The following is a 26,162-nucleotide window of genomic DNA, read 5'->3' as shown; positions in this document are numbered from 1 at the left end:
AAGTCATCACTGTAAGTACAGGATAGAACTTCAGAACATTCTCTCCTTCTTGTTCCTGTCCCATGGGCCATGCAGCGCCGATACACCTGGGTAATCTGGGCCTGTCACTGATGGTAAAACCCGCAGCTCCCGCCCCGCTGGACACACACGTGACAACCAATGAGCCAATGGTTTTCCTGGTGCCCTCCCCGCCCCTGGTGCCAGGCTCGGTAATTGACCATCATGTGGGTCGGTGCCCTATCCCACCCCCCCCCACCACCACTGGTGCCAGGCTAGATACACGGCCATCCTGTGGGGTCGGTGCCCTCCCCTGGTGCCAGGCTCGGTGTACACCATCCTGTGGGGTCAGTGCCCTCCCCTGCTGCCAAGCTAGATACACGCCCATCCTCTGGGGTCGGTGCCCTCCCCTGGTGCCAGGCTCGGTATACGCCATCCTGTGGGGTGGGTGCCCTCCCGTGGTGCCAGGCTTGGTATACGCCCATCCTGTGCGGTCGGTGCCCACCCCGACATGACGTCATAGAGACTGCGTTGCCAGGTTACTGATGTCACACAGCTCGCGTTGCTGGGGTTTGACGTCACGCACCCCTTCTTGCCGGGTTGTAACGTCACGCAGCTCGTGCTGCCGGATTGGTGACGTCACTGGCGCTGAGTGAGCGACGGCGCGGGTTCGAATCGCAGCCACGTGACCCGCAGCGAGCTGCTTCCGACTGTGGGAGTAGGCGGGGTAAATGGCAGATACAGGGCCGCGATTGGTGGACGGCCTGTCAATCAGGTCAATCAGCCAATTGCAGGGGCGGACAACGCCTCCCTGAGCACGCTGTGAGGCGGCACTGCGCATGTCCGGGATCCTGGATTGCAGTGAGACAAGATGGCGGAAAGTGAGCGGAGCTGAGCGGCACCGGAGGGGGAGGGGGCCGAGGGAGAGTATCCCGGGGGGAGAGTGGGAGGGGGCCGAGGGAGAGTGTCCCGGGGGGAGAGTGGGAGGGGGCCCCGGACACGCGCACACAGACTGACACAGGCACACCCCCAGAATGACTGGGGAGGGAGGTTCCTGCGAAAGCTCAGGGACTACTGTAGTCGTCTCTCTCTTCCCCTCCGCCCCCCCCCCCCCCGCACTCCTCTTCCCCCCTCCCCATCCCCATGGCGCCTCGTCTGGGACCCAGTCAGTGTGTAACCCGGGGGCCCAGTGAGATCAGACAGTGTGTAACCCGGGGGCCCAGTGAGATCAGACAGTGTGCAACCCGGGGGCCCAGTGAGATCAGACAGTGTGTAACCCGGGGGCCCAGTGAGATCAGACAGTGTGTAACCCGTGGCCCAGTGAGATCAGACAGTGTGTAACCCGGGGCCCAGTGAGATCAGACAGTGTGTAACCCGGGGCCCAGTGAGATCAGACAGTGTGTAACCCGTGGCCCAGTGAGATCAGACAGTGTGTAACCCGGGGGCCCAGTGAGATCAGACTGTGTGTAACCCGGGGGCCCAGTGAGATCAGACTGTGTAACCCGGGGAGAATTCTGGTGATTTTCTGTAAGTCCAGACGGATGAGAGATCTGAGGAAAAGGATGAAATCAAACAGAAATGCTGGACATGTACTTTTCTGAAATGTTGGAAAAACACTTTACATTACATTCCACTTCACAACATTAACCTTCTAACTTTCTGCCCTGTGATAATTAGATCTCCCGGTGAATGGCGGAGTGATTGAGAAAATTCCACAGCTGGAAGGAAACAGGGATTGTGGACTGAGGAACAACAGCAGGTGAACCAGCACAGGATTGTGAGAGCACCAACCAGGGAGCCCCTTCCGATTGAAAGCGCTTCAATAGATCGACTGGGGAGAAAGGTAAGAGAAAGTGCCATTTACTCAGATACACACCGGTCCTGTAGACAGTACACACAGGTTACAAGGTAAGACAGGAAATGAGACCGGGGGAGACTAACCACTGAGCACAATTATCCAGCATGAGTCCGTGCAATGGGATGTGAAGTGAGATCAGTTTCTGTCTTTAAACACAGTCACAGTGAAAATGTGTGTTTTAGAGTAAAGGGCTTTGATCTAAGAGGTGACTCCAGTTTGAGGGAGAGCCCAGCAGATGGACCGGTCTCTGTACATTAGGTGCGGCTGAACTCGCACCAACACCATCAGATCTCATGTTGAAATATTTCCCATCTGGTGAGAAAGCCAATGGAAAGATTGAACCGGAAGCACATCATCAATTCACTGATCACGGTGCACAGTCCAATCTGAAAGACCAGCACGGCCTATCACCCACAGAATCAATTATTCATTCATGAACATTTAGAATTATAAGAAAATATATTGATAACTACCGTATATACTCGCGTATCATGCGACTTTTGAAGACCTAAATTGTAACCTAAATTTGGGGGGTCGCATGATACGCGAGATACAAAATTTGCGGGTGTGAAGTGCTGGCCAAGATTAGGCTGTTAGGCTGTTAAGCAGACCGTATCCACGCTGAATCTCAGCAGGTATCTCCTGGGCTGGATTGCAGCCTCTATTGTCACTTGTACTGTATCTTTGCTGTGGTCTAGAGATCGCCACCCACAACTCCCTCTGAAGTTTGCTGCATTATTAGAGGCTCCATCTATCTCAGCCCATGCTTCTTTTACCCGCAAACACAGTAGAGGCTGTGGCTGAACGACGCTAGTCAAGCCAGCTGGAATGATTGCTGTATCGGTGTTCGATTCGCGAACAGCTTTCACAACAGAATCCACTCGATGTTTCATAATTCGGTTGTTAAGGTCTGTATTCGATCGTTGTTATGTGTTAGGGTACTTGTTACGTGTTGGGTACTTGTTAAACTTGTTTGATAGCCTAGCCTAGTGGCATCTGGTATATCAAAAAAGTGACTCGCATGATACATGAGATATATGATAAAATCATGTTTTGGGGACGAAAATTTAGGGGTCGCATGATACGTGAGATCGTAGGATACGCGAGTATATACGGTACTTGTATTGATAACTACTAATATTGAAACATTGATCACTAGAGATATGCAGTATTCTAATATGCTGAAACACAGATATGGAGAGTTGCAATTTATTGATTGGCGTCGTACTTGACCCCGAGATGAGCTTCTGAACCCATATTCCCTCGATCACCAAGTACGCTTACTTCCACCTCCATAACATCGCCGGTCTCTGCCCCTTCCTCAGCTCATCTGCTCAAACCCACATCCATGCCCCTGATCGGTCTCACACCTCGCACTCTCTATAAACTTGAGCTTAAACTTAGGGGGCATAGTTTTAAGGTGGTTGGTGGGGGAGTTGAGGGGGGGTGCTTCTTTACGCAGAGGATTGTGGGGATCTGGAACTCACTGCCTGGAAGAGTGGTGGATACAGAAACCCTCACCACTTTTAAGAGATGGTTGGATGGGCACTTAAAGTGCCATAACCTGCAGGGTTACGGACCAAGAGCTGGTAATTAGGATTAGACGAGATCACCTCTTGTTGGCCGGCGCAGATATAATGGTAAGTGCTGCAGGGAATCGAATATGGCCAGGTTGATCTGGACTAGTTTTGGTCGCCTGGATGGGCAAGAGAGAAATTTTCGCAGATTTTTTTTTCCCTAAATTGGCCTGGGTTTTTGCCTGGTTTTTGCCTCTCCCAGTACATTACATGGTTCTGGTTGGGATGGAGTGTCGAATGTTTCGGTCAAGGGGTGTCGCAGTTGTGTGAGGCGGGCTGGTTGGGCTGGGTGCTATTTACCTTCCCGACATTGTTCATTGTTCATAGGTTTATATGTAACCTTCAGGGCTGCTGACCGAAGGCCGTGCGGCTCTTTGTCGGCCGGCGCGGACACGATGGTCTGAAATGGCCTCCTTCTGCGCTGTAAATTTCTATGTTTCTTCAACACTCCTGCCCATATCCTTACTCAAGAACACAAGAAGTAGCAGCAGGAGTTGGCCATACGGCCCCTCCCATCTACTCCGCCATTCAGTAAGATCTCTATTCGATAGAGAATTTTAAAGATTCATAACTCTGAGTGAAGAAATAGCTCCTCCACATAGTCTTAAATGACCGATCTCTTATCCTAATACTAGGACCCCTAACTCTAGACTATCCAGCCCTTGTCAATTCCTCTCAGAATTTTATATGTTTCAATGATATCACCTTCCGTTCTTCTAAACTCCAGAGAATATCGGCCTATTCTACTCAATCTGTCCTCAGCCCTCTCATCCCAACTTGTACCAATTTCCGTTCACTCATCACCCCTGTGCTCGCTGAACTACATTGGATCCTGGTCCATCAGTGCCTCGCTTTCAAAATTCTCATCCTTGTTTTGAAATCCATCCAGGACCTTGCCCCTCCCTATTGCTGTAACCTCCTCCAGCGCGACAACCCTCAGATCTTTGCATTCCTCCAATTCTGGCCTCTTGAGCAGCGCCAATGTTCAGCAATATTGGTGGCCGTACCTTCAGCTGCCGAGGCCATAAGCTCTGGAATTCCTCCCTAAACCTCTCCACCTTTAAAATGCTCCTTAATACCTACCCTTTTGAACAAGCTTTCAGTCACCTGTGCTAATATTTCCTTCTGTGACTGGGTGTCAAAGTTTGTTTGCTAACAGTCCTGTGAAGTGCCTTGGGACATTTTACTACGTTTAAGGCGTGATATAGATGCCATTTGTTGCTGATAACCGAAGATATTTTGAATCGTAATATAACAAAACTACAGGCAATAGATTGATAACTGCAGAGGAAGAGGATTGTCATGTATTGCTAATAGTGTGAATTCTTTTAATGTGAAGTGGCCCTTGCACATTCGCTACCACACGGGATTGGCAGAGCAAGGTCTTGGTCCAATGGCAAGGGATCCAAGATGACTGGAGACCAGGCTCTGCTGCATGTTTCCTCTGGCACTGATTCTCACTGGGATACAGGCTAAGTGAGTGGGCAAAACTTTGGCAGATGGAGTATAGTGTGGGAAAATGTGAACTTACCCACTTTGGTAGGAGAAATAAAAAAGCAAATTATTATTTAAATGGGGAGAGAATACAAAATGTCGTGTACAGATGGACCTGGGGGTCCTTGTACATGAAACACAAAAATTTAGCATGCAGTTACTGCAATTAATTAGGAAGTCAAATGGAATGCTGGCCTTTATTGCAAGGGGGATGGAGTATAAAAGTAGGGAAGTCCTGCTGCAACTGTATATAGCATTGGTAAGACCACACCTAGAGTACTACGTACAGTTTTGGTCTCCTTATTTAAGGAAGAATATACTTGCACTGGAGGCAGTTCAGAGAAGGTACACGAGGTTGATTACTAAGATGAAAGGTTGAGCAGGTTGGGCCTATATTCCTTGGAGTTTAGAAGACGTAGAGGTGATCTCATTGAAACGTATACAATTTTGAGGGGGCTTGACAGGATAAATGCAGAGAGCATGTTTCCCTTCGTGGGGGAATCTAGAACTAGGTGGCATAGTTTCAGGATAAGGGGTCGCTCATTTAAAACGGAAATGAGGAGGAATTTCTCCAGGAGGGACGTAAATGTTTGGAATTTTCTATCTCAGCTGTGGGGGCTGGGTCATTGAATGTATTTAAAGTGGGGATAGACAGATTTTTAAAAGATAAGGGAGTCAGGGATTATGGAGAACGGGCGGGGAAGTGGAGTTGAGGCCTGGATCCAATCAACCATGATCTTGTTGAATGGCGGAGCAACCTCGGGGGGCCAAATGGCCTACTCCTGCTCCTATTTCTTGTGTTCTATACCTGCCCTTGGAGCTTTTGATGGGACAGTGTAGAGGGAGTATTACTCTGTATCTAACCCATGCTGTACCATGCCCTGGGAGTCTCTGATTGGACAGTGTAGGCAGAGGTTTACTCTGTATCAAATCCGTGCAGCACCTGCCCTGGGAATGTTTCGTTAGACAGTGTACATAAGAGCATAAGGAACAGGAGTAGGCCATACGGCCCCTCGATCCTGCTCCGCCATTCAATAAGATCATGGACTCAGCTCCACTTCCTTGCCCGCTCCCCATAACCCCTTATCCCCTTATCGTTTAACAAACTGTCTATTTCTGTCTTAAATTTATTCAATGTCCCAGCTTCTACAGCTTTCTGAGGCAGAGAATTCCACAAATTTAGAACCCTGTGAGAGAAGAAATTTCTCCTCATCTCTGTTTTAAATGGGCGGCCCCTTATTCTAAGATCATGCCCTCTAATTCTTGTCTCCCCCATCAGTGGAAACATCCTCTCTGCATCCACCTTGTTGAGCCCCCTCATAATCTTATACATTTCGATAAGATCGCCTCTCATTCTTCTGAATTCCAGTGAGTAGAGGCCCAACCTACTCAACCTTTCCTCATGTCAACCCTCTCATCCCCGGAATCAACCGAGTCAACCTTCTCTGAACTGCCTCCAAAGCAACTATATCCTTTTGTAAATATGGAAACCAAAACTGCACACAGTATTCCAGGTGTGACCTCACCAAAACCTTGTATAGCTGCAGCAAGACTTCCCTGCTTTTATACTTCAACCCCTTTGCAATAAAGGCCAAGATACCATTTGCCTTCCTGATCAATTGCTGTATCTGCATACTATCCTTTTATGTTTCATGCACAAGTACCCCCAGGTCCCGCTGTACTGTGGTGCTTTGCAATCTTTCTCCATTTAAATAATAACTTGCTCTTTGATTTTTTTCTGCCAAAGTGCATGACCTCACACTTTCCAACATTATACTCCAACTGCCAAATTTTTGCCCACTCACTGAGCCTGTCTATGTCCTTCTGCAGTTTTTTTTGTGTCCTGCTCACACATTGCTTTTCCACCCATCTTTGTATTGTCAACAAACTTGGCTACGTTACATTCAGTCCCTTCTTCCAAGTCGTTAATATAGATTGTAAATAGTTGGGGACCCAGCACTGATCCCTGCGGCACCCCACCAGTTACTGGTTGCCAACCAGAGAATGAACCATTTATCCCGACTCTCTGTTCTCTATTAGTTAGCCAATCCTCCATCCATGCTAATATATTACCCCCAACTCCGTGAACTTTTATCTTGTGCAGCAACCTTTTATGTAGCACGTTGTCAAATGCCTGCTGGAAGTCCAAATACACCATATCCACTGGTTCCACTTTATCCACCCTGTTCGTTACATCCTCAAAGAACTCCAGCAAATTTGTCAAACATGACTTCCCCTTCATAAATCCATGCTGACTCTGCCTGACAGAATTTTGCTTATCCAAATGTCCTGCTACTGCTTCTTTAATAATGGACAAGGGCAACATTTTCCCAACCACAGATATTAGGCTAACTGGTCGATAGTTTCCTGTTTTTTGTCTGCCTCCTTTTTTAAATAGGGGCGTTAAATTTGCAGTTTTCCAATCTACTGGGACCTCTCCAGAATCCAGGGAATTTTGGTAAATTACAACCAATGCATCTACAATCCCTGCCGCTACTTCTCAAGACCCTAAGTTGCAAGCCATCAGGTCCAGGGGAAATATCTGCCTTTAGTCCCATTATCTTACTGAGTACCACCACCTTAATGATTGTGATTGTGTTAAGTTCTTCCCCCCGCTGTAGCCCCTTGACTATCCACTGTTGGAATATTGTTAGTGTCCTCTAACGTAAAGACAGATACAAAATATTTGTTCAGAGTTTCTGCCATCTCCATGTTCCCCATTACTAATTCCCTGGTCTCGTCCTCTAAGGGACCAACATTTACTTTAGCCACTCTTTTCCTTTTTATAAACCTATAGAAACTCTTGCTATCTGTTTTTATATTTTGTGCTAGTTTACTCTCATAGTCTAACTTCCCTTTCTTCATTTTTTTTGTCATTCTTTGCTGACTTTTAAAAGCTTCCTAGTCTTCTGTCCTCCCACTAGTTTTGGTCACTTTGTATGCCCTTATTTTTAGTTGGATACCGTCCTTTATTTCTTTAGTTAACCACAGATGGCCATCTTTTCTCTTGCACCCTTTCCTCCTCACTGGAATGTATTTTTCTTGAGAGTTGTGAAATATCTCCTTAAATGTACACCACTGTTCATCAACCGTCTTACACTTTAATCTATTTTCCCAGTCCACTTTACCCAACTCTGCCCTCATACCTTCATAGTCTCCTTTATTTAAGCTTAGTACGCTGGTTAAAGATCCAACTTTCTCACCCTCCATCTGAATTTGAAATTCAATCATGCTGTGATCACTCAATCCGAGGGGATCCTTTACTAGGAGATTGTTTATTAATCCTGTCTCATTACACAGGATCAGATCTAAGATAGCCTGCCTCCTGGTTGGTTCTGTTACATACTGCTCAAGGAACCCGTCCGTTATGCACTCCATGAACTCCTCCTCAAGGCTGCCCTGACCAATTTGATTTGTCCAATCAATATGGAGGTTAATATCACCTATGATTATTGCTGTTCCCTTTTTACAAACCACCACTATTTTCTGGTTTATGCTGCAACCAACAGAGTTGTTACAGTTCGGGGGCCTATAGACTATGCCCACCAGTGACTTTTTCCCCCTTATTATTCCTTATCTCCACCCAAACTCAACATCCTTATCATTTGAGCAAATATCATTCCTTACTAGTGCAGTGATTCCATTCTTTATCCATAGAGCTACCCCACCTCCTTTTCCTTTCTGTCTATCCTTCCGAATTGTTCAAGGACCCCTGAATATTTAATTCCCAGTCCTGGTCACCTTGCAACCACATCTCTGTAATGGCTATCAGATCATACACATTTGTCTCAATTTGTGCTGTCAACTTATCTATTTTGTTACAAATGCTACGTGCATTCAGACAAAGTGCCTAAGTTTTTTTTTACCTTTTTTTCCTGTTTGTATCCACTCTCCTTCAAACTCACTTTCTTTATTTTTGCTTTCTAATTCCAGCTTTACTCCTCTCCCCACTGAATCTATTTTCAGGTTTCCATCCCCCTGCCAAGTTAAACCCTCCCCAACAGCACTAGCAAACCCCCCCCGCGAGGATATTGGTCCTTGCTATGTTGAGGTGCAACCCGTCCGGCTTGTACAGGTCCCACCTCCCCCAGAAGCGATCCCAATGCCTCAGGAAACTAAAGCCCTCCCACCTGCACCATCTCTCCAACCATCTGCTCGATCCTCCTATTTCTGTACTCACTAGCTCGTGGCACCAGGAGTAATCCAGAGATTACTACCTTTTGAGGTCCTGCTTTTCAGTCTCTCTCCTAGCTCCCTAAACTCTGCCTGCAGGACCTCATTCCTCTTCCTACCCATGTCATTGGTACCGATGTGGACCACGACCTCTGGCTGTTCAACCTTCCCCCCCCCCCCCCCCCAGAGTGCAGAGAGAGCTTTACTCTCCACATAACCCGTGCTGTACCTGCCTTGTGAGTGATTGATGGGACACTTCAGAGGGAGCTTTGCTCTGTGTCTAACCCATGCTCTACCTGTCCTGTGAGCTTTGATGGGTTGGTGTATAGGAAGCTTTCCTCTATATCTAACCCGTACTCTACCTGTCCTCGTTGTGTTTGATAGGACAGTGTAGAGGGAGGTTTACTCTGTATCTAATCCATGCTGTACCTGTCCTAGGAGTGTTTGATGGGACGGTGTAGAGGGAGGTTTACTCTGTATTTAACACAAGCTGTACCTGCTCTTGGAATATTTGATGGGACAGTGTAGAGGGAGCTTTCCTCTATATCTAATCCATGCTGTACCTGCCCTGCAAGTGTTTGATGGGACAGTGTAGACGGAGCTTTATTCTGTATCTAATTTTGCTATACCTGCCCTGCGAATGTTTGATGCGGCAGTGTAGAGGGAGATTTATTCTGTATCTAATTTTGCTGTACCTGCCCTGCGAGTGTTTGATGCGGCAGTGTAAAGGAAGCTTTACTCTGTATCTGGCCGCACTATACCTGCCCTGGGAGTTTTTGATGGGACAGTGTAGAGGGAGCTGTACTCTGTATCTAACCCGTGCTGTACCTGCTGTAGCAGTGTTTGAGGGGACAGTTCGAGAGAGCTTTAGTCGGTACCTAACCCATGCTGTACCTGCCCTGAGAGTATTTGATGGGACAATGTAGAGGGAGATTTACTCTGTATCTAACCCGTGTTGTACCTGCTCTGCGAGTGTTTGATGGATAATGTAGACGGAGATTTACTTTGTATCTAACTCGTGTTGTACCTGCTCTGCGAGTGTTTGATGGATAAGATAGACGGAGATTTACTTTGTATCTAACCCGTGTTGTCGCTGCTCTGCGAGTGTTTGATGGATAATGTAGACAGAGATTTACTCTGTATCTAACCCATGTTGTGCCTGCTCTGCGAGTGTTTGATGGATAATGTAGACGGAGATTTACTCTGTATCTAACCTGTGCTAACTTAGCAAGTTGTGAGGAGGACACATAAAGAACCTACAAAGGGATATGAAGAGGCTAAGTGAGTGGGCAAAACTTTGGCAGATGGAGTATAATGTGGGAAAATGTGAGGTTATCCACTTTGGTAGGAAAAATAAAACAGTAAATTCTTATTTAAATGGGGAGAGATTACAAAATGCGATAGTACAGAGGGATCTGGGGGTCCTTGTACATTAAACACACAAAGTTAACATGCAGTTACAGCAATTAATTAGGAACGCAAATGGAATGTTGGCCTTTATTGCAAGGGAGATGGAGTGTAAAAGTAAGAAACTGTACAGGGCGTTGGTGAGACCACACCTGGAGTACTGCGTACAGTTTGGTCTCCTTATTTAAGGAAGGTATATTTGCACTGGAAGCAGTTCAGAGAAAGTTCCCGAGGTTGATTACTGAGATGAAGGAGTTGTCATAAGAAGAAAGGTAAAGCAGGTGGGGCTTATACTCTTTGGAGTTTAGAAGACTTTGAGGTGATCTTATTGAAACGTTTAAGATTCTAAGGGGGCTTGACAGCATACATGCAGAGAGCATGTTTCCCTTCGTGGGGGAATCTAGAACTAGGGAGCATAGTTTCAGAATAAGAGGTAGCTCATTTAGAACTGAAATGAGGAGGAATTTCTTATCTGAGGGATGAGAATCTTTTGGAATTCTCTAAATCCCAGAGCTGTGGCGACTGGATCATTGAATGTATTTAAGGTGGAGATAGACAGATTTTTGAATGATAAAGGGAGTCCACGGTTATGGGGAGAGGGCGGGGAAGTGGAGTTGAGGCCAGGATCAGATCAGCCATGATCTTATTGAATGGCGGAGCAGGCTCGAGGGGCCTAATGGCCAACACCTGCATCTATTTCTTATGTTCGAGACCTGCCCTTGGAGTGTTTAATGGGACAGTGTAAAGGGAGCTTTACTCTGTATCCAATTTTGCTGTGCCTGCTTTGGCAGTGTTTGATGGGACAGTGTAGAGGGAGCTTTATTCTGTATCTAACCCATGCTGTACCTGCTCTGCGAGTGTTTGATGGATAATGTAGATGGAGATTTACTATGTATCTAACCTGTGCTAACTTAGCAAGTTGTGAGGAGGTCGCTAAGAATCTACAAAGGAATATAGCGAGGCTAAGTGAGTGGGTAAAACTTTGGCAAATAGAGTATAACGCGGGAAAATGTGAGGTTATCCACTTTGGTCGGAGAAATAATAGAGCAAATTATTATTTAAATTGTGAGAGATTACAAAATGCAGTGGTACAGTGGGATCTGGGGGTCCTTGTACAGTAAACACACAAAGTTAGCATGCAGTTACTGCAATTAATCTGCAAGGCAAATGGAATGTTGGCCTTTATTGCAAGGGGGATGGAGTATAAAAGTAGCGAAGTCCTGCTGCAACTGTACAGGGCATTGGTAAGACCACACCTGGAGTACTGCGTACAGTTTTGGTCTCCTTATTTAAGGAAGGATATACTTGCACTGGAGGCAGTTCAGAGAAAGTTCCCGAGGTTGATTACTGAGATGAAGGGGTTTTCATAATGAGAAAGGTTGAGCAGATTGGGCCTGTACTCATTGGAATTTAGAAGTCTTAGAGGTGATCTTATTGAAACGTATAAGATTCTGAGGGGGCTTGACAGGGTAGATACAGAGAGGATGTTTCCCCTCGTGGGCGAATCTAGAACTAGGGGGCATAGTTTCAGGATAAGGGGTAGCTCATTTAAAACTGAAATGAGGAGGAATTTCTTCTCTGAGGGTTGTGAATCTCTGGAATTCTCTACCTCAGAGAGCTGTGGGGGCTGGGTCATTGAATGTATTTAAGGTGGGGATAGACAGATTTTTGAATGATAAGTAGGTCAAGGATTATGGGGAGTGGGCAGGGAAGTGGAGTTGAGGCCAGGATAGATCAGCCATGATCTTATTGAATGGCGGAGCAGGCTCGAGGAGCCAAATGGTCTACTCCTGCTCCTATTTCTTATGTTCCATACCTGCCCTTGGAGTGTTTGATGGTACAGTGTAGTGGGAGATTTGCTCTGTATCTAATCGATGCTGTACATGCCCCGGGAGCTTTTGACAGGACAGTGTAGAGGGAGCTTTCCTCCATATCTAATCCGTGCTGTACCTGCCCGAGGAGTCTCTGATGGGACAGTGTAGGCAGAGGTTTACTCTGTATCTAATCCGTGCTGCACCTGGCCTGGGAGCGTTTCGTAAGGCAGTGTACATAAGAACATAAGGAACAGGAGTAGGCCATACGGCCCCTCGATCCAGCTCCGCCATTCAATAAGATCATGGTCTCAGCTCCAGTTCCCCGCCCACTCCCCATAAACCCTTATCCCCTTATCGTTTAACAAACTGTCTATTTCTGTCTTAAATTTATTCAATGTCCCAGCTTCCACAGCTCTCCCAGGCAGCGAATTCCACAGATTTACAACCCTCAGAGAAGAAATTTCTCCTCATCTCTGTTTTAAATGGGTGGCCCCTTATTCTAAGATCATGCCCTCTAGTTCCAGTCTCCCCCATCAGCGGAAACATCCTTTCTGCATCCACCTTGTCGAGCCCCCTTATAATCTTGTATGTTTCGATAAGATTGCCTCTCATTCTTCTGAACTCCAGTGAGTAGAGGCCCAACCTACTCAACCTTTCCTCATAAGTCAACCCCCTCATCCCTGGAATCAACCGAGTGAATCTTCTCTGAACTGCCTCCAAAGCAACTATATCCTTTTGTAAAGATGGAAACCAAAACTGCACACAGTATTCCAGGTGTGGCCTTACCAAAACCTTGTATAGCTGCAGCAAGACTTCCCTGCTTTTATACTCCATCCCCTTTGCAACATAGGCCAAGATACCATTGGCCTTCCTGATCACTTGCTGTACCTGCATACTATCCTTTTGTGTTTCATGCACAACTACCCCCAGGTCCCGCTGTACTGTGGCACTTTGCAATCTTTCTTCATTCAAATAATAACTTGCTCTTTGATTTTTTTCTGCCACAGTGCATGACCTCACACTTTCCAACATTATACTCCAACTGCCAAATTTTTGCCCACTCATTTAGCCTCTCTATTTCCTTCTGCAGATTTTTTGTGTCCTCACACATTGCTTTTCCACCCATCTTTGTATTGTCAGCAAACTTGGCTACGTTACACTCAGTCCCTTCTTCCAAGTCGTTAATGTAGATTGTAAATAGTTGGGGTCCCAGCACTGATCCCTGCGGCACCCCACTAGTTACTGGTTGCCAACCAGGGAATGAACCATTTATCCCCACTCTCTGTTCTCTACTAATTAGCCAATACTCTATCCATGCTAATATATTACCCCCAAACCCGTGAACCTTTATCTTATGCGGTAACCTTTTATGTGGCACCTTGTCAAATGCCTGCTGGAAGTCCAAATACACCATATCCCCTTTATCCACCCTGTTCGTTACATCCTCAAAGAACTCCAGCAAATTTGTCAAACATGACTTCCCCTTCATAAATCCATGCTGACTCTGCCTGACCGAATTTTGCTTTTCCAAATGTCCTGCTACTGCTTCTTTAATAATGGACTCCAACATTTTCCCAGCCACAGATGTTAGGCTAACTGGTCTATAGTTTCCTGTTTTTTGTCTGCCTCCTTTTTTAAATAGGGGCGTTACATTTGCAGTTTTCCAATCTGCTGGGACCTCTCCAGAATCCAGAGAATTTTGGTAAATTACAACCAATGCATCCACAATCCCTGCCGCTACTTCTCTGAAGACCCGAGGATGCAAGCCATCAGATCCAGGCGAGATATCTGCCTTTAGTCCCATTATCTTACTGAGTACCACCTTCTTAATGATTGTGAGTGTGTTAAGTTCCTCCCCCACCCTATAGCCCCTTGTCTATCCACTGTTGGAATATTGTTGGTGTCCTCTAATGTAAAGACAGATACAAAATATTTGTTCAGAGTTTCTGCCATCTCCATGTTCCCCATTACTAATTCCCTGGTCTCGTCCTCTAAGGGACCAACATTTACTTTAGCCACTCTTTTCCTTTTTATATACCTATAGAAACTCTTGCTATCTGTTTTTATATTTTGTACTTTTTTATTTTTATAGTCTATCTTCCCTTCAGTTTTTTTAGTTCTTTGCTGACTTTTAAAAGCTTCCTCGTCTTCTGCCCTCCCACTAGTTTTGGTCACTTTGTATGCCCTTGTTTTTAGTTGGATACCGTCCTGTATTTCTTTAGTTAGCCACGGATGGCTATCTTTTCTCTTACACCCTTTCCTCCTCACTGGAATATATTTTTCTTGAGATTTGTGAAATATCTCCTTAAATGTACACCACTGTTCATCAACCGTCCTACATTTTAATCTATTTTCCCAGTCCACTTTACCCAACTCTGCCCTCATACCTTCATCGTCTCCTTTATTTAAGCTTAGTACGCTGGTTAGAGATCCAACTTTCTCACCCGGCATCTGAATTTGAAATTCAATCATGTTATGATCGCTCATTCTGAGAGGATCCTTTACTAGGAGATTATTTATTAATCCTGTCTCATTACACAGGATCAGATCTAAGATAGCCTGCCCCCTGGTTGGTTCTGTTACATACTGCTCAAGGAACCCGTCCCTTATGCACTCCATGAACTCCTCCTCGAGGCTACCCTGACCAATTTGATTTGCCCAATCAATATGGAGGTTAATATCACCTATGATTAATGCTGTTCCCTTTTTACAAGCCCCCACTATTTCCTGGTTTATGCTCTGACCAACAGAGTTGCAAATGTTCGGGGGCCTATATCCTATGCACACCAGTGACTTTTTCCCCTTATTATTCCTTATCTCCACCCAAACTGTCTCAACACCCTTATCATTTGAGCAAATATCGTTCCTTACTATTGCAGTGATTCCATCCTTTATCCATGGAGCTACCCACCTCCTTTTCCTTTCTGTCTGTCCTTCCGGATTGTCAAATACCCCTGGATATTTAATTCCCAGTCCTGGTCACCTTGCAACCACATCTCTGTAATGGCTATCAGATCATAACCATTTGTCTCAATTTGTGCCGTCAACTTATCTATTTTGTTACAAATGCTACGTGCATTTAGACAAAGTACCTTTCAGTTTGTTTTTTTACCTTTTTTTCCTGCTTGTTTCCTCTCTCCTTCAAACTCACTTTCTTTATTTTTGCTTTCTAATTCCAGCTTTACTCCTCTCCCTACTGAATCTATTTTCAGGTTCCCATCCCCCTGCCAAGATAGTTTAAACCCTCTCTAACAGCACTAGCAAACCCACCCGCGAGGATATTGGTATTTGCTATGTTGAGGTGTAACCCGTCTGGCTTGTACAGGTCCCCCCTCCCCCAGAAGCGGTCCCAATGTCTCAGGAAACTAAAGCCCTCCCACCTGCACCATCTCTCCAGCCATCTGCTCGATCCTCCTATTTCTGTACTCACTAGCTCGTGGCACCAGGAGTAATCCAGAGATTACTACCTTTTGAGGTCCTGCTTTTTAATCTCTCGCCTAGCTCCCTAAACTCTGCCTGCAGGACCTCATTCCTCTTCCTACCTATGTCATTGGTATCGATGTGGACCACGACCTCTGGCTGTTCAACTCTCCCCCCCAGAGTGTAGAGAGAGCTTTACTCTCTACATAACCCATGCTCTACCTGCCCTGTGAGCTTTGATGGGTTGGTGTAGGGGAAGCTTTCCATTATATCTAACCCGTACTCTACCTGCCCTAGTTGTGTCTGATAGGACAGTGTAGAGGGAGGTTTACTCTGTATCTAATCCATGCTGTACCTGCCCTGGGAGTGTTTGTTGGGACAATGTAGAGGAAGGTTTACTCTGTATCTAACATAAGCTGTACCTGTTCTTGGAATATTTGATGGGACAGTGTAGAGGGAGCTTTCCTCTATATCTAATCCATGCTGTAGCTGCCCTGGGACTGTTTAATGGAACAGTAGAGAGGGATATTTTCTCTGCATCTAACCAGTACTGTACCTGCCCTGCAAGTGTTTGATGGGGCAGTGTAGACGGAAATTTACTCTGTTTCTGACCCGTGCTGTCCCTGCCCTGGGAGTTTTGGATGGGACAGTGTAGAGGGAGCTGTACTCTGTATCTAACCCGTGCTGTACCTGCTGTAGCAGTGTTTGAGGGGACAGTTAGAGGGAGCTTTAGTCGGTACCTAACCCATGCTGTACCTGCCCGAGAGTATTTGATGGACAGTGTAGAGGGAGCTTTACTTTGTATCTAACCCGTGTTGTACCTGCTCTGCGAGTGTTTGATGGATAATGTAGACAGAGATTTACTTTGTATCTAACCTGTGCTAACTTAACAAGTTGTAAGGAGGACGCAAAGAATCTACAAAGGGATATAGAGAGGCTAAGTGAGTGAGCAAAACTTTGGCAGATGGAGTATAATGTGGGAAAATGTGAGGTTATCCACTTTGGTAGGAAAAATAAAACAGCAAATTATTATTTAAATGTGGAGAGATTACAAAATGCGATAGTACAGAGGGATCTGGGGGTCCTTGTACATTAAACACACAAAGTTAGCATGCAGTTACAGCAATTAATTAGGAACACAAATGGAATGTTGTCCTTTATTGCAAGGGAGATGGAGTATAAAAGTAAGAAAGTGCTTCTGCAACTGTACAGGGCTTTGGTGAGACCACACCTGGAGTACTGCGTACAGTTTGGTCTCATTTAAGGAGGGGTGTACTTGCACTGGAAGCAGTTCAGAGAAAGTTCCCGAGGTTGATTACTGAGATAAAGGGGTTGTCATGAGAAGAAAGGTAAAGCAGGTTGGGCCTATCGGAGTTTAGAAGACTTGGAGGTGATCTTATTGAAACGTATAAGATACTGAGGAGGCTTGACAGGGTAGATACGGAGAGGATGTTTCCCCTCGTGTGGGAATCTAGAACTAGGGGCATAGTTTCAGAATAAGGAGTTGCTCATTTAAAATTGAAATGAGGAGGAATTTCTTACCTGAGGGACGTGAATCTTTGAGATTCTTTACCTCAGAGAGCTGTGGGGGCTGGGTCATTGAATGTATTTAAGGTGGGGATAGACAGATTTTTGAATGATAAGGGAGTCAAGGGTTATGGGGAGCGGGAGGGGAAGTGGAGTTGAGGCCAGGATCAGATCAGCCATGATCTTATTGAATGGCGGCGCAGGCTCGAGGGGCCAAATAGCCGACTCCTATTTCTTATGTTCTATACTTACCCTTGATGGGACAATGTAAAGGGAGCTTTCCTTTATATCTAATCCAGGCTGTACCTGCCCTGGGAGTGTTTGATGGGACAGTGCAGAAGGAGATTTACTCTGTATCTAACCTGTACTGTGTCTGTCATGGGAGTGTCTGATGGGACCGTGTAGAGGGAGGTTTACTCGATCTAATCTGTGTTGTACCTGCCCTGGTGGGATAGTGTAGATGGGACTTTACTCTGTATCTGACCCGTGCTGTACCTGCTCTGGGAGTGTTTGATGGGACTGTGTAGAGGGAGCTTTACTCTGTATCTGACCTGTGCTGTACCTGCCCTGGCATTGTTTGATAGGGGAGAATAGAGAGAGCTTTACCCTCCGCCTAACCCATGCTATACCTGCCCTTGGAGTGTTTGTTGGCTGGTGTAGAAGAATCTTTTCTATGTATCTAACCCATACTGTACCTCCCCTGGGAGTGTTTGATGGGAAGTATAGAGGGAGCTTTACTCTGTATCTAACCCGTGCTGTACCTGCCCTGGGAGTGTTTGATGGGACAGTATAGAGGGAGCTTTACTCTGTATCTAACCCGTGCTGTGTGGGCCCTTGGAGTATTTGATGGGACAGTGAAGTGGGACCGTTACTGTGTATTAAGACCCAAGGTTGCAAGCCATCAGGTCCAGGGGACTTTTCCATCTTTAGTCCCATTATTTTACTGAGCCCTTTTTTTGTGATAGTGATTGCTTTAAGTTCCCTCCTCACTATAGCTCCTTGATTATCTATTATTGGGATGTTTTTAGTGTCTTCTACTGTAAAGACTGATACAAATTATTTGTTCAAAGTCTCTGCCATTTCCCTGTTCCCCATTATTAATTCCCCAGTCTCATTCTCTAAGGGACAACGTTTACTTTAGCTACCCTATCCTTTTTACATACCTGTAGAAGCTCATACTATCTTTTTTGTATTGCTTGCTAGTTTACTCTCATAATCTATCTTCCCTCTATTATTTCTTTAGTCATTTGCTGTTTTTTTTAAAAATTTGCCAATGCTCCGGCCTCCCACTGATCTTGGCCACTTTGTATGACATTGTTTTCAAATTGATACCATCCTTTACTTCCTTCGTTAGCCACGGATGATTCTCCCTTCGCTTAAAGTTTTCCCTTCTCACTGAAATATACTTTTGTTGAGAGTTATGAAATATCTCCTTTTTTGTCTGTCACTTTTTCTCAACCGTCTTACACTTTAACCTATTGTCCTAGTCGACTTAAGCCAACTTTTTTTTAATACGTTCACGGGATGTGGGCGTCGCTGGCAAGGCCAGCATTTATTGCCCATCCCTAATTGCCCTTGAGAAGATGGTGATAAGCCACCTTCATGAACTGCTGCAGTCCGTGTGGTGATGGTAGTGCCACAGTGCTGTTAGGGAGGGAGTTCCAGGAATTTGACCTCGCGACGATGAAGGGATGGCGATATGCTTTCAAGTCAGGATGGTGTGTGACTTGGAGGGGAATGAGGAGGTGGTGGTGTTCCCATGTGCTTGCTGCCCTTGACCTTCTCAATGTTAGAGGTCACAAGTTTGGGAGGTGCTGCCGAAGAAGCCTTGGCGAGTTGCTGCAATGCATCTTGTAGATGGTACACACTGCAGCCACGGTACGCCGGTGGTGGAGGGAGTGGATGTTTAAGGTGGTGGATGAGGTGCCAATCAAGCGGGCTGCTTTGTCCTGGATGGTGTCGAGCTTCTTGAGTGTTGTTGGAACTGCACTCATCCAGGCAAGTGAAGAGTATTCCATCACACTCCTGGCTTGTGACTTGTAGATGATGGACAGGCTTTGGGGAATCAGGAGATGACACACTCGCCGCAGAATACCTAGTCTCTGACCTGCTCTTGTTGTCACAGTATTTATGTGGCAGGTCCAGTTAAGTTTCTGGTCAATGGTGTCCCCCAGGATGTTGATGGTAGGGGATTCGGCGATGGTAATGCCATTGAATGTTAAGGGGCAGTGGTTAAACTCTCACTTGTTGGATATTGTCAGGCACTCGAGTGGCGCGAATGTTACTTGCCACTTATCCGCCCAAGTCTGAATGTTGTCCAGGTCTTGCTACAAGCGGGCATGGACTGCTCCATTATCTGAGGAGTTGCAAATGGAACTGAATACTGTGCAGTCATCAGCGAACATCCCCAGTTCTGCTTTCATACCTTTGTAGTTGCCTTTATTTAGAATCAGGACACTGGTTTGAGATCTGACTTTCTCACCCTCCAACTGAATTTGAAATTCAACCATGTTACGATCACTTTTTCCTAGAGGATCCTTTACTATGAGATAATTTATTAATCGTGTCTCATTACACAGTACCAGATCGAAGATAGCCTGCTCCCTGATTGGTTACTTCAACTTACTGTTCAAGGAAACCATCCCGGATACACTCTTATAAACTCTTCCTCAAGTCTACCTTGGCCAATTTGATTTGTCTAATCAATATGAAGATTAAAATCGGCCATGATTATTGCCGTACCTTTCTTACAAGCCTCCATTATTTCTTGATTTCTACTCCATCCAACAGTGTAGCTACTGTAAGGGGGCCTATGGACTACGACCATCAGTGACTTATTCCCCTTATTTTTTCTTATCTCCACTCAAACTGATTCTACATCTTGATCTTCTGAGCCAATATAATTTCTCACTACTGCACTGATCTCATTCTTTATTAACAGAGCTACCTCACCTTTTCCTTTCTGTCTATCCTTCTGAATTGTTAAATGCCCCTGAATATTCAGTTCCCAGCCTTGGTCACCTTGCAACCACGTCTCTGTAATGGCTATCAGATCATACCCATTTGTATCTATTTGTGCCGTCAACTCATCTATCTTTTTCCGAATGTTGTGTGCATTCAGATAAAGAGCTTTTAATTTTGTTTTGTTACCATTTTTGTCTGCTTTGACCCTATTTTCTGTTATTTTATACATTCTGTCCCTTCCTGTCACAGTCTGGCTATCATTTCCCCCACCACTACCCTGCTCTATTGCCTTCGCCTTACACTTTGAATGTTTTAATTTCCTCTCATCTGAACCCTCCCCCCCACCTATTTAGTTTAAAGGCCTCTTTATAGCCCTAGTTATTCGCTTTGCCAGGACACTAGCAGCAGCCTGGTTCAAGTGAAGCCCGTCCTAAAGGAACAACTCCCTCTTGCCCCAGTACTGGTGTCATTGCCCCATGTACCGAAACCCATTTCTCCCACACCAGTCTTTGAGCAACGTGTTCATCTCTCTGATCTTATTTACCCTATGCAAATTTACTCGTGGCTCAGATAGTAATCCAGAGATTATTGCCTTGTGGTTCTGCTTTTTAATTTAGCTCCGAGCTGCTCAAAATCACTCAGCAGAATCTCTTTCTTTGTTCTGTCTATGTCATTGGTCCCTACGTGGGCCACGACAACTGGATCTTCCCCCTCCCACTCCTAGTTCCTCTCCAGCCCAGAGGAGATGTCCTGAACCCTGGCACCAGGCAGGCATCACAGCCTTCGGGACTCCCGCTCTCGGCTGCAGAGAACAGTATCTATCCCCCGAACTATACCCTTTCCGACCACTACAACATTTATTTTTACTCTTCCCCATTGAATGGCCTCCTGTACCACGGCGCTGTGGTCAGTTTGCTCATCCTCCCTGCAGTTCCTGCCCTCGTCCAAACAGGGAGCAAGAATCTCGTACCTGTTGGACAATTGCAGGGGCTGAGGCTCCTCTATCACTACCTCCTGGGTCCCCACAGCTGCCTCGCTCGTAGTCACACCCTCCTGTCCCTGACCACGGACCAAATTTGAATGAATTAATCTAAGGGGTGTGACTGCCTCCTGGAACACAGGGTCCAGGTAAGTCTCCCCCTCCCTGATGTGTCGCAGTGTCTGCAGCTCGGACTCCAGCTCATCAACGCGGAGCCGAAGTTCCTCGAGCAGCCAACACTTACTGCAGATGTGGTCGCCGTGGACCTCAATGGGGTCAACCAGCTCCCACATGTAGCAGCAGTAACACATCGCCTGCCCTGCCATCTCGAATGGATTTAATTAAGTTTTCATGTTTTGAAAGTTTAGATTTTTAATCCCAGCTCTTAATTTAAACCAATGCCCAAGAAAAGAGAAAAACTGACCAACCAATCACTTCCCTGCTTTCCTGTGACATCACACTTTGAATCTTTTTACTTCTTACCCTCCCAGGTCACTTGGTGCTGTTTCGGCTGTCTGCTCGGCTGACTCACGCCCTTTGTCGGCTTACCGCTGCTCCCACTCTGTGCCCTTTCCGAAGTCCCGCAGCTCGGCTGACTCACGCCCTTTGTAGGCTTACCGCTGCTCCCACTCTGTGCCCTTTCCGAAGTCCCACTGCTCGGCTGACTCACACTCTTTGTAGGCTTACCGCTGCTCCCACTCTCGCGCCCTTTCCGAAGGGATGGGCGCAAGTAGGTTTTCCCCCTCGTGTTGGTTCTCTCACCACCTGCTGCAGGCCCAGTCTGGCAGCGATGTCCTTCAGGACTCGGCCAGCTCGGTCAGTAGTGGTGCTGCCGAGCCAGTCTTGATGGACGTTGAAGTCCCCCACCCAGAGTACATTCTGTGCACCTTGCTACTCTCAGTGCTTCTTCCAAGTGGTGTTCAACATGGAGGAGCACTGATTCATCAGCTGAGGGAGGATGGTGGGTGGTAATCAGCAGGAGGTTTCCTTGCCCATGCTTGACCTCGAGCCATGAGACTTCATGGGGTCCGGAGTCAATGTTGAGGAGTCCCAGGGCCACACCCTCCCGACTGTATACTACTGTGCTGCCACCCCTGGTGGATCTGTCCTGACGGTGGGACAGGACATACCCAGGGATGGTGATGGAGGAGTCTGGGACATTGGCTGAAAGGTATGATTCTGTGAGTATGACGATGTCAGGATGTTGCTTGACTAGTCTGGGACATCTCTCCCAATTTTGGCACAAGTTCCCAGATGTTGGTGGGAAAGACTGGGCTGGGTGTGCCGTTGTCGTGTCCGTAACCGGGGCGGAGGTCGATGCCGGGTGGTCCGTCCGGTTTTATTCTTATTATTGATTTTCATAGCGGTGGATCAATTGATGAATCAATATGTACTTATTGAATGGCGGAGCAGGTTCGAGGAGACAAATGGCCGACTCCTGCTTCTAATTCTTATGTATTTATACCTTAGCCCAGATCATTTCTCTATATTAAGAGCAATGGTCCCAACACTGACCCTGGGGACACCACTGTTTACATCCCTCCAGTCTGAAGAACATCCATTAACCATTACTCTCTGTTTTCTGCCCTTTACCCAACTACCTCTCCACGCGGCCCCACTCCCTTTAATACCGTGAGCCTTAATTTGATCAACAAGCCTCCTGTCCGGCACCTTATCAAACACTTTTTGACAATCCATCAACACAGCATCCCCTGCATTTCCTTTCTCACTGCACTGTGTTATTTCCTGCAATAATCCCTGCTGTCTGTCCTGAATCAACCCATTTCACTACCAAATGTTGCAACGTTTACTTCTGTAGCCAGAATCCCCCGCGCAGGGGTAAAGTGCTCTATCAATGACAACAGGAGCCCAGACGTGGGACCGGGCTGTGCTCTGAGCAGGCCCAGTGCCAGTGGTGGAGGTGGTCTGAGGCGGAAGAGGCGTTCCGCGAGTCGGTAGGAGCTTGTGGGCTCAGCAGAGGAATTGGACCCCTGGGTGGGCTGGGCAGCTTCATAAATACCTGGTGTAGGCCTCAGGCCCCGAATACGAGCCCACAGGCCCCATGTTTGACCCGCGGTGATAGGCCGGACCGCTCGGGGTAACTAGCCAAATTCTTGGACAGGATCAGGGCGCCTGCGCGGCTATCTTGCTACAGGAGCAGAGGGTGGGCGGGGCTTTAGAGTCCCAGTGACCAGAAGAGAAACTCATTCCTCATTTATTCTCAGTCTGCACACTAGGGATGTAGAACTGAACTCAACCAGAGAAGAGGGAGTGAGAAAACAGCAGATGGAAGAAAGAAATGATGGAGATGGTGCGATGACTTTGGATTTCAGCAGCAGGAGGAGGGAGAGTGTGTGGGACGGGAATTTACAGCTTTGGGGGAACAAGAGAGGAAAGAATGTTCCGTAGAAACTAGGATTGTCTGTCCTCAATTTCTATCCTGCACTTCCAGTGCTGACTTTTGTAAACTCCTTTTACAGGATATTAGAAAAGGAGGATTTGCAGACGGGAAACTCCAACCAATCATATCGAGATCTGACAGAGTCACTCGATTCACCTGTATATCATCAGCCTTTGAATGTGGAAGGAGAAACATTTGTCTGTTCTGTCTGTGGGAAAAGATTTTCAACATTAGTGTGACTGGTAAAGCACCGAGACACACACACCCGAGTGAGAGTGTTCCAGTGCACTGACTGTGGAAAGAGCTTTAACCAGTTACACAGCCTGAAAAAACATTGCACCGTTCACAGCGGGGAGAAACCGTTCATGTATTGTGTGTGTGGACGAGGCTTCAACTGATCGTCCAACCTGGAGAGACACAAGGACACCCACACCATGGAGAAACCGTGGAAATGTGGGGATTGTGGGAAGGATTCAATTGTCCCTCTGAGCTGGAAACTCATCGCTGCAGTCACAACGGAGAGAGGCTGTTCACCTGCCTCGTGTGTGGGAAAGGATTCACTTATTCATCCAGCCTGCTGGTACATGAGCGAATTCACATTGGGGAGAGGCCGTTCACCTGCCCCGTGTGTGAGAAGGGCTTCACTCAGTCATCCAACCTGCGGACACACCAACTCACTCACACTGGGGAGAGGCCATTCATCTGTTCCGAGTGTGGGAAGGGATTCACTTGTTTATCCAACCTGCTGAGACACCAACGCATTCACACTGGGGAGAGGCCGTTCATCTGCTCTGCGTGTGGGAAGGGATTCACTCGATCATGTGAGCTGCTGACACAGCAACGCATTCACACTGGGGAGAGGCCGTTCATCTGCTCTGAATGTGGGAAGGGTTTCACTCGATCAACCCATCTGCTGACACACCAACGCATTCACACTGGGGAGAGGCCGTTCACCTGTTCCGTGTGTTCGAAGGGATTCACTCAATTATCCATCCTGCTGATACACCAACGCATTCACACTGGGGAGAGGGCATTCACCTGCTCTGAGTGTGGGAAGGGGTTCACTCAGTCATCCAACCTGCTGAGACACCAGCGACTTCACAAGTGACTGCGGGGGTTGGACTCTGCTGTTATTGTTGCCGTTAATCACATCCAAGTCTGAACCATGTTCACTCGGACAGTTGGGGTTTGTTGCCGTTGGTGTAATTAATCCCTTATAACTGGGCTGGAGTTTAATTTTCTGGATATCATAGAATGGTTACAGCACAGAAGGAGGCCTTTCGGACCGTCGAGCCCTTGCCAGCTCTCTGCAAGAGCACTTCAGCTAGTCCCACTCCCTGCCCTTTCCCCGTAGCCCTGCACATGCTTTATTTCCGGTACTTATCCAATTCACTTTTTGAAAGCCACGATTGAATCTGCCTCCACCAGCCTTTCAGACTGTGCATTCCAGATCCTAACCACTCGCTGCGTAAAAAAAAAATATTTTCTCATGTCGCCTTTGGTTCTTTTGCCGATCACCTTGAATCTGTGTCCTCTGGTTCTCCACCCTTCCACCAATGGGAATATTTTCTCTCTACTCTGTCCAGACCCCTCATGATTTTATCAAATCTCCTCTCAACCTTCTCTGTTCTAAGAACAACCACCCCAGCTTCACCAGTCTATCCATGTAACTGAAGTCCCTCATCCCTGGAATCATTCTTGTAAATCTTTTCTGCACCCTCTGTCAAATAACTGTCAAATAAATCAGCTTTGTTTCCTACATACAGTGAGTCGATTCCTTGATTTCTCCATGGGGGAGACTAATTGATGCCCTGTTACCGATTGTTTCAGTTTTGAACCTTTTTTCCGTTGTTAAAGGAAGACTTGTATTTATAAAATGTTTTTCATGGCCTCTGTTTTAGTGATGTTGATTGAGGGATAAATGTTAGCCAGGACACCAGAGATCTTTCTTCTTCGAAATAACGTCATGGAATCTTTTACGCCCACTTGAGAGGTCAGATGGTTCTGATTCTTTTTTTATTCGTTCACAGGATGTGGGCATCGCTGGTAAGGCCAGCATTTATTGCCCATCCATAATTGCCCTTGAGAAGATGATGGAGAGCCACCTACTTGAACTGCTGCAGTCCATCTGGTGATGGTACTCCCATAGTACTGTTGGGGAAGAAGTTCCAGGATTTTGACCCAGCGATAATGAAAGAACGGCGATATGCTTCCAGATCAGGATGGTGTGTGACTTGGAGGGGAACGTGGAGATGGTGGTGTTCCCATGCGCCTGCTGCCCTTGTCCTTCTTGGTGGTACAGGTCGTGGGTTTGGGAGGTGCTGCCGAAGAAGCCTTGGCGAGTTGCTGCAGTGCATCTTGTACCTGGTAAACACTGCAGCCACGGTACGTCAATGATGGAGGGAGTGAATGTTTAAGGTGGTGGATGGGGTGCCAATCAAGCAGGCTGCTTTGTCCTGGATGGTGTCGAGCTTCTTGAGTGTTGTCACAGTTGCACCCATCCAGGCAAGTGGAGAGTATTCCATCACACTCCTGACTTGTGCCTTGTAGA

General features: G+C 46.6%; 3 protein-coding genes and 1 pseudogene across 4 annotated transcripts in view; 3 read left to right on the top strand and 1 right to left on the bottom strand.

Annotated features, from left to right (window-relative positions):
- LOC139247122 (nuclear factor 7, ovary-like) overlaps window positions 1–26,162 on the top strand; it is a 640,289-nt gene that overhangs the window by 318,751 nt on the left and 295,376 nt on the right. The gene's annotated exons all lie outside the window — the stretch shown is intronic.
- The window catches only part of LOC139247112 (zinc finger protein 432-like), a 521,915-nt pseudogene that overhangs the window by 337,586 nt on the left and 158,167 nt on the right, over window positions 1–26,162 (top strand).
- Window positions 1–26,162, bottom strand: part of LOC139247117 (zinc finger protein 432-like) — a 420,986-nt gene that overhangs the window by 294,214 nt on the left and 100,610 nt on the right. The window lies entirely within an intron of this gene.
- On the top strand, window positions 860–25,634 carry LOC139247120 (zinc finger protein 239-like). Of its 2 annotated transcripts, none has more exons than XM_070871541.1 (3): window positions 860–878; window positions 1,675–1,840; window positions 23,691–25,634. In XM_070871541.1, exon 3 carries the CDS (start codon window positions 24,063–24,065, stop codon window positions 24,717–24,719), a length of 657 nt encoding a protein of 218 aa, XP_070727642.1. In that variant the 5' UTR covers window positions 860–878; window positions 1,675–1,840; window positions 23,691–24,062; the 3' UTR covers window positions 24,720–25,634. The 2 variants fall into 2 exon arrangements, with proteins under 2 accessions (XP_070727642.1, XP_070727641.1); XM_070871540.1 differs by lacking the exon at window positions 860–878 and adding an exon at window positions 1,249–1,524.

This window comes from Pristiophorus japonicus, unplaced genomic scaffold (genome assembly GCF_044704955.1).
Source record: "Pristiophorus japonicus isolate sPriJap1 unplaced genomic scaffold, sPriJap1.hap1 HAP1_SCAFFOLD_258, whole genome shotgun sequence".
NCBI classification, from domain to species: domain Eukaryota; kingdom Metazoa; phylum Chordata; class Chondrichthyes; family Pristiophoridae; genus Pristiophorus; species Pristiophorus japonicus.
This window is presented reverse-complemented; position numbering and strand designations above follow the sequence as displayed.